This window comes from Anastrepha obliqua, chromosome 4 (genome assembly GCF_027943255.1).
Source record: "Anastrepha obliqua isolate idAnaObli1 chromosome 4, idAnaObli1_1.0, whole genome shotgun sequence".
Lineage (NCBI taxonomy): Eukaryota > Metazoa > Arthropoda > Insecta > Diptera > Tephritidae > Anastrepha > Anastrepha obliqua.
Window position 1 is genome coordinate 44,485,761 of NC_072895.1, and position 12,270 is coordinate 44,498,030.

The following is a 12,270-nucleotide window of genomic DNA, read 5'->3' on the forward strand; positions in this document are numbered from 1 at the left end:
AATGCTTATTATGTTATTTAAAAATTTCTTGTTTAACAGAGACTATATAGTATAACTGCAAACTGTATACAAAAAATAGAAAAAATCAAAAAAAGATTTCATCACAATTCCTCGATTTTTAATTAGAAGTTCGAGAAAATAGTTTGGTAAGTAGTGTTATATATTACACCCTTTTTGGGTATTTGACCGAGCTCCACCTCCAATTTATGTTGTGCGTCTTGATATTTTTCGATAAATGGAGGGATCTACAGTTTTAAGCCGATTCCGAATGGCAGATATTTTTTTATGAGAACCTTTATTATGGCAAACTATACTAGGAGGTTTGCTATTGCCTGCCATGGGCCGACCGCTTTTAGAAAAAACAATTTTTTTCATTTAGATGTTACATACAAAACCCCACCATCGGCATTCCTTTGGAAGCCATACATTCCAACGCCCACACACCCCTGCGCTGCAACTTTAAATTTACACTCCAGTGACTATAAAAATGCAATTTGTAGCCCATAGAAGTGTTAATGTATGTAGTCATTCATTGGGATGCAATTAATTTTTTGCTTTTATTTCTCTCATTAATAGGATACGGCGGGTCAGGAGCGCTACAGAACAATAACCACAGCATATTATCGAGGCGCCATGGGTTTCATTCTAATGTATGATGTCACAAATGAGGATAGTTTCAATTCTGTGCAAGATTGGTAAGTAAATTGAAAGAGATGTAGAGAAATAATGAAAATTGTTAGAAAGCAAAATACTCGTTCTAGAAAACATGTTTACCACATTTATTGGTTACACTAGAAATATAATGGCAATATCGCACGGAGGTTCTCTTTCTAAAAAAAAATTATTTACAATAAAAAGCTGATATTCTTCATTGCCAGTCGAAAGATGGAAATCTAACAGCTCCACCATTGCAAAAATACACTCATCGATAGTTGTATATTTGTTTGATATAAGTAGATGTAGTCAATAGAAGGGTCTAACTTTTGCATTCAAAAAAGTTTTGTCAATTTTTGATAAAAAATGAAAAACGATTTTAGAAATTTCATTCCAAATTGAAAAAATTTTGATTATCAAAGAAATACACCTGTGTTCCCAAAGCCGAATTTAGAAATTTCATTCCTAATTAAAAATTTTGACCATCAAAGAAATATACTTGTGTTCACAATAACAGGAGCGCCACGAATTGTCAAGTTTTAGAATTTTTTTTTATTTAATTTTTTTTTATGTTTTTATAAAAGTTCATTGTATAACAAAAGCCATAGAACTCAAAGCACCAAACCTTATATAAAATTCACAGGCATTTCAAAAAAAATTGTCAACTTCTTTAACTTCGTGGTGTACAGTTTTAAATTTCTCGCTGATTTTTGACAAGTTTTTTTCGACTTAAACTGCACAGATTCTAATTGAAAATTTTAGTAAAATTTTTTTCGATTTTTTTTAATTTATTAAATTCTATTTTCTCCGTCACCTTCAGCTGACACGTTTCGCATACTTTCAGGGTTCGAATATATGTATTGCCGAGGATGGCTCCCCAAAAAACAAAAAAAAATGTTGATGCTGCATCTAAATTTTTTCTATGGCCTAAAGCTTCAGCGGCCTATATCATTTGTTTTTTTATTTAATGCTTAACCATGCCGCCAACTCTTTGAAAATCTCCGTTGAATTCTTAAAAATGTACTTTTTCATAAATCTGGTTTAAAGTAAGTCTTTGAAAAGACGCGCCTAGGTGTTGCGCGTTAAAATAAAACATGTAAAAATTTAGGCTCTTGACTATTAAATGCGAGAAATGTCATTATTGAGCCCGTCTACAGGCTGTTATAAGAGAATTAAAATTTTCAACAACACGCTCATACATTATCGCATTGCGATCAGAAAAGTGGTTCCGAATGTTGTGGTTCATCTCTGGAATCGTTGTTGGCTTATTCGCATAGACTTTACTTTGCAAAAGCCCCCACAAAAACCAGCGTCATGTACATCAAAGTACCTGTTGGCCATATCTCTGCTTCAATTCTTGTGTTAGCTGAATTTTCTAAGGATGCAAATGCAAATCATTATGTAAAATCCGCCAACAAGTCGATTCATGAATACCTGATTACTAAGACACTTTGCGCTACAGCAGCAATATTCGCACCAGGGTGTCCAGTCCTTGGTCTGCGCAGCTCTTTTTCTATCCTCAACAGAATTTGTTTGTTGAAATTTTTTCACCAACCTTTGAATTATCGACTCATTGGGATGATTATTTCCTCCAAAAAAATCACGAATTTTGTGACCCGGTGTTTTTAAAGATCGACCATTTTAATAATAAGTTTAAATATTTTTAAAATTTCTCTAACGCGTAAAATTTTATATCTGTCTACTTGAAAACTGCCAAAGATGACATAGGAAATGGGTAACTTCTAGAAACTATTCACGTTTGAAAGATCTTTTAGTTGCAGATTGATGTTTTTTTTAGTTTTTTCTTTGAATTTCTCTTCCAAAACATCAAAAAATGGAAGATATTTTCTCTTAATTTAAAAATATTTTTAATTTTCGGGGGTTGACAGGACCCTTTTTCTGCTTTCACTTTCCGCAAAAGAAATGAAATTATTATATCGGGGTTTTTTGTTTAGCTGCATGAAAAGTATCGATATCGATAAATATGATTTGACAACTGAGAATGGCAAACTGCATTGACATTTCTGTTCAGTAAGATTTGGCAAGTCATCATGAATCGTTTATTGTCAGATCAATGATTCCAAATTGTGGGAGTTTACTTTGAAAAAATCAATGTGTTCGTGAAGTGCATAGAGCACTTCGTCCATTTTACGCTCATTTCTGGCTAAATGGCACATCAATAAGCAAACGCTGAATGCCGACCGCTATCGAGTTATGCTGACTGAATTTTTGTTTCAACAAATGATTTAGATAATAAACATCGACAACAAGACGATGCAACTTGCCACACATTCGCTTAGCAATCGATTTATTGCGAAATCAATTTGATTACCACTTTCTTCCCAGAAGTGGTCCTGCTGTAGTACTTTTTGCTGGTCTATGAGAAGTCATTGTCCTATGAAGACAAACCATCAGCTCTTGAATCATTGGAAGTCAATATTCGAACCACCATTGACGCCATACGACCAGATTTATTGGGAAAAGTAGTCAAAAATTAAGCTAATCGAATGGACTATCAATGGACTAATAGCTGCGGCGGACATATGCCGAATATCATATTCAAATAATAAATATTCAAATAACATAATTGTAAGAAAAGCAATTTATTCCAACAATATTTGAGTTTTGCATTATTATGTCAAGTTCTCCAGCTCTAAAAAAACACCCGATGTATCTCCTCTCGTTATCAGTACATATTTCAAATACAAATTAAATCGGACCATAAGTGCGAGTTTCAGTAATAATTTGACTCTGGCGCCACCTGCCAGGGAATTGCATACAAATTTTGTCCCACAAACCTTCGGCAGTCGAGTTCTGCACGATCACTCCATTGTTCAGATATTAACGAAGCAACATACGCGTAGACTTTTTTTCATATATCACTAACACACTCTTATCGCTAGTCGAAATTCGTACAATCATTTCACACATATTCACACACTCGTCCAATCAGTCGTTGTTCAGGCGGCAACGAAATGTCAGTGTTTCATTTTTTTCGTATACCACTAACGCAAACTAAATTTTCTTAAACACAACCCAAGTGAAGTCAGCTCCACAGCTGATTCTGTCAAATTCGCTTAGAGCCGCATAACGGTTTGCTAGTACACCTCTAAAAATCTTTTAACCTTGATTTTGATTCATAAATTACGACTTGGATAATTCACCTTACAACTTTTACAGGGTGACTCAAATCAAGACATACTCCTGGGACAACGCACAAGTGATACTTGTCGGCAATAAATGCGACATGGAAGATCAGCGTGTGATCTCTTTTGAGCGAGGCCGACAACTGGCCGATCAGCTGGGTGTTGAATTTTTCGAGACTTCAGCCAAAGAAAATGTGAATGTTAAGGTAAGTACAATGCCAATTAGACTATAAAAGAGAATTAATTAAAGACGAGGCATATTTTCTTGCAGGCTGTTTTCGAGCGACTAGTCGATATAATTTGCGACAAAATGTCGGAGAGTTTAGACTCGGATCCTACGTTAGTGGGTGCCGGGCAGAAGGGACAACGACTGACAGACCAACCTCAAGGCACGCCCAATGCGAATTGTAATTGTTAAACACACATACACGCCCTTACCCACATACCCCACATACATACATATATAGACACAAATATACTTAAATGAATAAATAAATAAATAAATAAATGTAAAACTATTTAAAAACTAAGTAATGCAGTAATATACATAAATAAATGCTGTTGACTTGTGTTGTCATAATAATTTTTGTTGTCCCGATTTTAATGTTTTTGAAAATCAATTAAAAAATACATACACACATAGTTTGCTGAATTGTATGTATGTAAATGTGCTGAAGAAAATTTTTAAATTCAAAAATAATTGAAGCTGTTGAAGAAAATTGAAAATTTGTAAAAAATTAAAAGAAACACTGGCGCCTGCAAAAAAATGCATTACAGTTACCAGAATGATTACTCATCTGTACCAACATAACGAATATAGCAAAAGCAATTAGCTGGTGATTTGAAGGAAAAAAAGAAACAAAAATGAGAATAACTAATAAATTGCATTGGAAAAAGGTAACTTGAATACGAAAAGTAAGTAGTTTGAAATGCTGAAAAACAAAATAATGGGGAACCCGATCGTTAATTGTGTATTCCAAATGAATATTATGACTAAAGGTATTTAACTGTAATGTAATTACTTAACTATAATACATACCTACATACATACGTTGAAGTTCTAAGCATGTGTGTAGGCAATCATGTGCGTAAATAAACGAAACATAAGCAAAAACAAAAAGAAATTATAATTGAAAGTGAAAGTGAAAATAAGAAAAAATTATGTCATAGCGTTTATAATTACCAATTAAAACACAATTATCAATATTATTGTCATAACAGTTACAGTTACGCTGTTAAAAGGGGCTATCCAAAAATGAAGAAAAACTATGAACAAAAATTCTGAACTTGTACAACAGTAACACAGAAAAAGCTACACTTTTTACCAAAACCAAAAAAAAAAAATAAAATTAAAAGAAATAAAAAACTAACATTGCAAAATGTCTTAAATGAATATTAAAATAATTTAGTTGTAATTTATTTATACAAATACACACACAAACAATGCCACTCTACTCAACACACCCACAACTAGGAACACAAACACACATATACACACACAAACCAACGCATAGCTGAAGTAAACGCCACTATGTAACTAAGAGTATTAGCCGCAAACAACATTTTTTACTATAAAGAAATAAAATCTATGAAATACCACTCGCAGAACTCAACAAAATACAACTTTAATTATATTTGTAACATAAAAACACTTTTCAAAAACTAGCCCTCATTGTGCTGAGATGCTCATAATTGCAATAGATCGAAAAACAGTCCTTTCTAAAAAGCCAACAAAAGCAGAAAAAATAAAACTAAAAGTAAAATTGTTAAAAAATAACCAGAAACTAATGCAACAAAAATTTTCAATTGAAAATCAATCAATTTTTGCAAAAGCAATTAGTTGACTTAAAGCTAAATACATACATACAGAAATTTGCTGAAAAGATTTACAATAACATTTGTCATACTCAAAATGCAGTTTTTCGAAGAAAAAAATAAATAAAAAAGAAATTTAAACAAACATACATGCAAACATTTAGCCACACATACATTTACATTTACATAATACATACATATAAACATACGCTTAACTTATTATCATTGCATGTTTTATTGTAGTAAATATATATGATCATAAACGAAAATAAATTCAAAACAAATAAACAACAAAAAAAAAAAAACAAAAACAAAGAAATTGATTATGACTTTTGAAAAAAATACACATACATGATATCTAACGACCCGGGGCAGAGGACATCTAATCCTTTCGACCCCAACTTTTTCCCTGTGGAACGAATGTTTTTTTTAATTTTAATCCTTTTGTATTTGTTTAAGAAGCAATTGCGCAAAATTTTGAGTCGTCACGCCCCGCAGTTTGAGCGCTGATGAAAGTTGCTTGTGACCAACTTTGGGCAATGGTGGTATAAAAATAAACTATTTTTTCTTTGGAACAACTTTTAATGATTTTTATTCATTTTGAAAAATTAGGTATGATAAGACAAAAAACAGTTTTTATTGTTATTACAGCAAAGGTGGACTTTGCATTTAAGGTATTTGGACCTTGGGGTTCCGGTCTTGCACAATCTGCAACGCCCCTTTTCACTAAAGACTACCCAATGTTCCATTTTACTCCAGCGCTGTGAGACTGAAGGGTTCGTTTGGAACCTGTACTTTTTCGACTGTTCGGAAGACACTCTGCTTGAGCCCAGGGATACTATCGAGCTAGCTCTTTCAACATTCCATGGTCGGCCTTTCCTTTTTCCGAGCGAAGAGTGGCAGTAAGCAACTCATGAGAAATTTCTAGTTGAAATTTTATCAGAGAAATATGCTTTTGCCTCGGGTTTATCAAGTTTATAGTAAATGCTTTCTATACAATTGCCATGCGTTTGTAACGGATGTTCCGAGGCACCAATAGAAGATTCTTATGTACCACTTCTTTAAACGGTGGTTGATCTTGTAGAGCTCCATGAGCATGTTAGCCAAATCTACTCCTCCCATACCCTTATTGTAAGAAGCAACAATCGGAGGTCTTGCAACACTCTTAACTCAGCATCTGAAAGTAGCTGGCAATTGCTTATGCGGTTTCTACGTACAGTTCCTGTTGCAAATATGCCCATTTCTTTCAACGAGATTAGAAGGCTTACTGACGTAAGCCAGTTATCGAAATAAAGCTTAAAATGTTTGTTCTTAGGAAGACCTTTTGTATAATATAAAACTATATCTGAAGATAGGCCCAATCCATATGCAGGACAGGTACTTTCACCAACATACAACGCAAAGTCATACACTAATCCAGAGGTTCCAGCACGCGTAAACATTTTCAGTCCCCATTTATGAGGCTAAGCAGGGTTGTATTGTTTAAATAACGATCGATCTGTAAAAATTTAACCTAAAATGTTCATTATGACATTTATGAATGTATACCTTTGAAGGCAATGATTTGTCCATCAATGCTTTGATGTTCTTCCTGGGGAGCTTTCCAAAATTTTCTTTGAGACTATCTAGTAAAGGACGTACTTTGTACAACTTGTCATAGGTCAAATCGCCTGTTTTGTATTGTTTAGTGTTATCGTTGAAATGTAAACATTGTTTTATTTTTTCAAACTTTCCTTGCGGCATTGAATCTGTTATAGCGGTAAGATTTAAATCTTTTGACCATGCCATTTTGAGTTGAGGCAATTTTAATACATCCATTTACATCAAAATACCAATATAGCGTTTAATATCTTCAACAGTGCATTTAAGCTCAATGCCGTGTTCTTGCAGCGTATACAAATCTGTTTGTTGTATGATCAAATCAAAAACTTGGCTATTAAAAAAAGGGTAGAAATATTCTACTGTCACTACTATCACATCGTCGACCTTCAAAGCGTTTTCTTCTCAACTGGTCTCCGACATTACAAATGGCCTTTTTCTCTACTTTAGTGTCTTGGGGTCAACTTTTCCAAAGCAATTATCAGCCACACAATTCTTCTGCAATTATATTTTCGAGAAGGTCAATCTCTGTAGTTTCCCCTCTTTGCACGATCCCTTCCAAATTCTGCTCTAGCACTGCAGAAATGTCATCCATCTCGTCATTACTTTCGTCGTCAGAAAAGGCATCCTAATCAAAGTTAACAGTCCTCTCAATATCGTAATCTGACAATCCTTTCTCTTTCGGTCTTATAACTAAGTACAAAAATATTGATTACCACAATGGCCCAAGGTTGCCCACAAGCAACATTGCAACTTTGAATATTACTCACTTGGTTAATATTTTTAACTAATCAAATTTAAGTTCGCTTTCGTAAAGTTAAATCCTTTCTAAAGAACATGGCATATAAACTTTTTAAATTTTTTCATTATTATAAAAATTAATCACTAACTTTAAATACTCTTTTGAATTTCACAACAATATTTTCTGCGCTGCACTTGCTGTTTATTCAACATAACTTCGCTAAATGATCTACAAATGTTATATTGTTTGCTCATATTTTGAATAGATACATAAAAGTACCGTTAACATTTATAACGAACAGACAAAAACGAAACGAACGCTTTCCGTAAGCTGTTAAACTGTCGAAGTTGCTCACAGGCAACGTTGGGGTCGAAAGGGCTAAGGTTAACCTGGCTTGACCAAGTCATAGTCGACCTGAAAAAGCTACGAGTTATGAGCTAGAAGTATCTTCCTATGTACAGTACAGATTGGAAGAGGATTGTGGACGAAGCTAAAGCTCACTTCGAGCTGTAATCGCTACTTGATGTTGATGATATACAAGGAGAAGTTCAAAATAAACAAGAACCGACAGGAGATTGTGGAATGAAATGTGCACACACCTTTCGTAAGCCCAAATGATCAGTTCGATTTTCGATCAAATAGATGTTTTGGAGATATGAAACTCCGATTCCATGAATTTCAACGATGATTTCCGTTCATTTTTGATAAATTTACGAACAATTTCGCTTGAGTTTTCGATGATTACTGATTTTGGGCGGCCTGTATGTTCATTGTCATTTACATATGTCCTCACAAGCATCTCTGAAACGTGTACACCACTCATGAGCTCTGGCACGTGATAGACAATCATCGCCATAAACTTTTTTTATTAATATAAATATTTCGGTAAACATTTTACCGATTTTAAAACAAAATTTGATATTAGCTCTTTTTTCGAAACTCATTTTTGTACTGATAACACAAACATATTGACACTTTAGACGCAATAACTTCGCTTCCACTGAACCGAATGTCACCAAGTTTTCACTGGAAGTCAGCTAGGGATGTAACTTTCAACGCACTAACTCATTAAAAAGATGGCACCATCACAAACATTTTATGACGCCAGTCTTGTTTATTTTGAACTTCACCTCGTAAAAAAACAACAACAACAAAAACACTAAAAGCATTGCAATTTATTGCAAGCAGATTTATTTATTTCTTCACTTGCAAATTACGAGTTAAAAACGCAGACGTAAGTATGTAATGCGCAAACTGGAAATGGCGCCCTACGCTAATCATACGAGAGCGGCTCAATAAGTACCCATGTTTGATGGCAGATGGCGTTCCTGAGGGAAGTTGGTGTTAGCATTGTGTGCTGCCATCTATCAAACGACGGCAAAATAAAATTGAGACTGATTGATATGTTAGTTTGGATTTGGCAGCTATTCGAGTAAGCCCTATTTCGTGATTTTCGCTTGGATGGAAAAAGAGCAGTACCGTTCGGTAATTCGTTTTTTTAGAAGGGAATAAATGCGAGGAGATAAAAGCAAAGTTGGATGCTATCTATGGGGACGTTTGATGATGACAATTTTTTGGGATCCTTATGGATTTTTTGGAAAAAGGAAGAACGAACACTGGACAATATTACAGTGAGTTATTGAACTGCTTTTAGAAACAATTGAAGAAGACCCGCTTTTGGCGGAAAAGGAGGTGTTGTTTTATTAAGCACATTCATCCGGAGTTGTGGCCGCCACACTGCATGAATTGCGTTATGAATTGCTGCCGCACCCCTCGTATTCACGCGATATGGCTCCCTTAAACTGTTTCTTGTTCTCTAAGGTATGGGGCTACAATTCGTTAAAACAGTAGAGTGTGGGAGCGTTTTCCAAAAATGCTAAACATAATTTTTCTCTCGAAAAAAATTAACTATATTTTTTCCGCGAACAGTTTTGTTCAAAAAGTATATTTTATTCTAAAAAACTGAAAAAGAAAAAAATGGAAATGTTAGAAAGAACCGCTGATATTTTACTTAAGAAAATTCTATATTAAAATGTTCGACATTGAAAAAATTTCAGTATCATAAAATTTCTCAATTTACTAGGGGCCGATGATGAAATATGGCAGTGGCAGGGTCGTAGATCTCAGCCTGTAAGTCGACTAATGGCACCGGATGGTTGATGGTTATATATTTATATATTAGGGCGGGCCGATTTAAAAATCGCTCATTGCTCTGTGAAAACTGTATTCTAGGGATCAAAATAAGAAACTTTGCCGAAGGAACCATACCTCTAAAACAAATTCTGATGTCCCCCAATTTGGGTCGAACGAAAAATCCCTTTGACCCATTTAGAGTGCTCCAATCGAGTCCATATGTATGACCGACCCCCACTAACTTTGGACGGCCGATCCACCCATGCCAGTGGCACACCCCCTGGAACTCCCCTGGGGGTTCCCCATACAATCATTTCAAAATATCACCATTTTTAGCCTTTACATGAGAAAAGAAACTAAAAAGTTCGACCCAAATTGGGGGACATCAGAATTCGTTTTAGAGGTATGGTTCCTTCGGCAAAGTTTCTTATTTTGATCCTTAGAATATGATTTTCACAGAGCAATGGGCGATTTTTTGCCTCCCCACAAATCGACCTGGCCTAATATATACTGATGGCTCCTAGCTGAATGATCAAGTAGTCGGAGGCCTTCATTCTGAAGTAATGAATGCCAACATCTCATTCCGGTTACCGGATCATTGCAGTGTATTTCAAGCTGAAATATTGGCTATCAGGGAAGGCCTGCTAGCCCTAAACCAAAGATTCCTCACAACAAAAGATATAAACATATATTCAGATAGTCAATGGGCCCTGAAAGCTTTAAAATCGCCTAATATTAACCCGAAGACAGTAAAAGAATGTATCGACGTTCTGACGGAACTATCACAGTACTTTGTAATAAACCTGCTCTGGGTGCCGGGTCATAGAGACATAGAAGACAATTGCAAAGCAAATGAACTATCAGTGCCGCCGACAGGCTATGGTCTCAGTCCCTAACCTATGCAACTAGCAGAATGACGTAGCCGGAATGGAACACGGGCCGCACAAACCAACTGTTGAAACTAAGTAGGAAAAACTTGAGAAATCTTTTCGGGGTCCTAACAGGGCATTGTCTGATTGGCAGGCATGCCAGCAGATTGGGAACGCCCTATAACGACTATTGCAGAAGCTGTAACGACATCGAAGAAGAAGAGACTATAGAACACTTCCTATGCGGGTGCATGGCTCTGGATAGAAGAAGGTTTAATATTTTAGGAAAAAGTTCCCTGAATAACTTGGCAGAAATTCTTCTTCTTCTTAATTGGCGCGATAACCGCTTACGCGATTTTGGCCGAGTTTAACAAAGCGCGCCAGTCGTTTCTTTCTCGTGCTAACCGGCGCCAATTGGACACACCAAGTGAAGCCAAGTCCTTCTCCACCTGATCTTTCCAACGCAGAGGAGGCCTTCCTCTTCCTCTACTACCACCAGCTGGTACCGCATCGAATACTTTCAAAGCCGGAGCGTTTGTATCCATTCGGACGACATGACCCAGCCAACGTAGCCGCTGGATCTTTATTCGCTGCGCTATGTCTATGTCGTCGTAAAGCTCATACAGCTCATCGTTCCATCGTCTGCGATATTCGCCGTTGCCAACGTGCAAAGGTCCAAAAATCTTACGCAGAATCTTTCTCTCGAACACTCCAAGCGTCGCTTCATCGGATGTTGACATCGTCCAAGCTTCTGCGCCATACGTCAGGACGGGCATGATGAGAGTCTTGTAGAGTGTTAGTTTTGTTCGTCGAGAGAGGACTTTACTGCTCAATTGCCTACTTAGTCCAAAGTAGCATTTGTTGGCAAGAGAGATTCTACGTTGGATTTCAAGGCTGACATTGTTATCGGTGTTAATGCTGGTTCCTAAATAAACGAAGTCCTTTACAACCTCGAACTTATAACTGTCTACAGTGACGTGGGTGCCGATACGCGAGTGCGCCGACTGTTTGTTTGAAGACAGGAGGTACTTCGTTTTGTCCTCGTTCACCACCAAACCCATTCGCTTTGCCTCTTTATCCAGTTTGGAGAAGGCAGAACTAACAGCGCGGTTGTTAAGGCCGATGATATCGATATCATCGGCATACGCCAACAATTGTACGCTCTTATAAAATATTGTGCCTGAGCGATTAAGTTCTGCGGCTCGTACGATGCTCTCCAACATCAGGTTAAAGAAGTCACACGACAGCGAGTCACCCTGTCTGAAACCTCGTTTGGTATCAGAAAATTGGCAGAAATAGCCAATATAAAAAT

The 12,270-nt window shown here is 36.1% G+C and overlaps 2 protein-coding genes across 4 annotated transcripts in view; one reads left to right on the plus strand and one right to left on the minus strand.

Moving 5' to 3' along the window:
- Window positions 1-4,567, plus strand: part of LOC129244486 (ras-related protein Rab-3) — a 60,426-nt gene extending 55,859 nt beyond the window's left edge. For all 3 annotated transcript variants that reach the window (XM_054882130.1, XM_054882131.1, XM_054882132.1), the window contains 3 exons: window positions 577-695; window positions 3,835-4,006; window positions 4,072-4,567. In XM_054882130.1, the coding sequence (XP_054738105.1) occupies window positions 577-695; window positions 3,835-4,006; window positions 4,072-4,218 (438 nt within the window). In that variant the 3' untranslated portion in view covers window positions 4,219-4,567. The remainder of the gene's footprint in view (window positions 1-576; window positions 696-3,834; window positions 4,007-4,071) is intronic.
- Window positions 4,568-7,433: 2,866 nt separating this feature from the next.
- Window positions 7,434-12,270, minus strand: part of LOC129244114 (protocadherin-like wing polarity protein stan) — a 63,792-nt gene continuing 58,955 nt past the window's right edge. Inside the window, 1 exon segment of the mRNA XM_054881728.1 lies at window positions 7,434-7,548. Coding sequence (XP_054737703.1) covers window positions 7,434-7,548 — 115 coding nt within the window.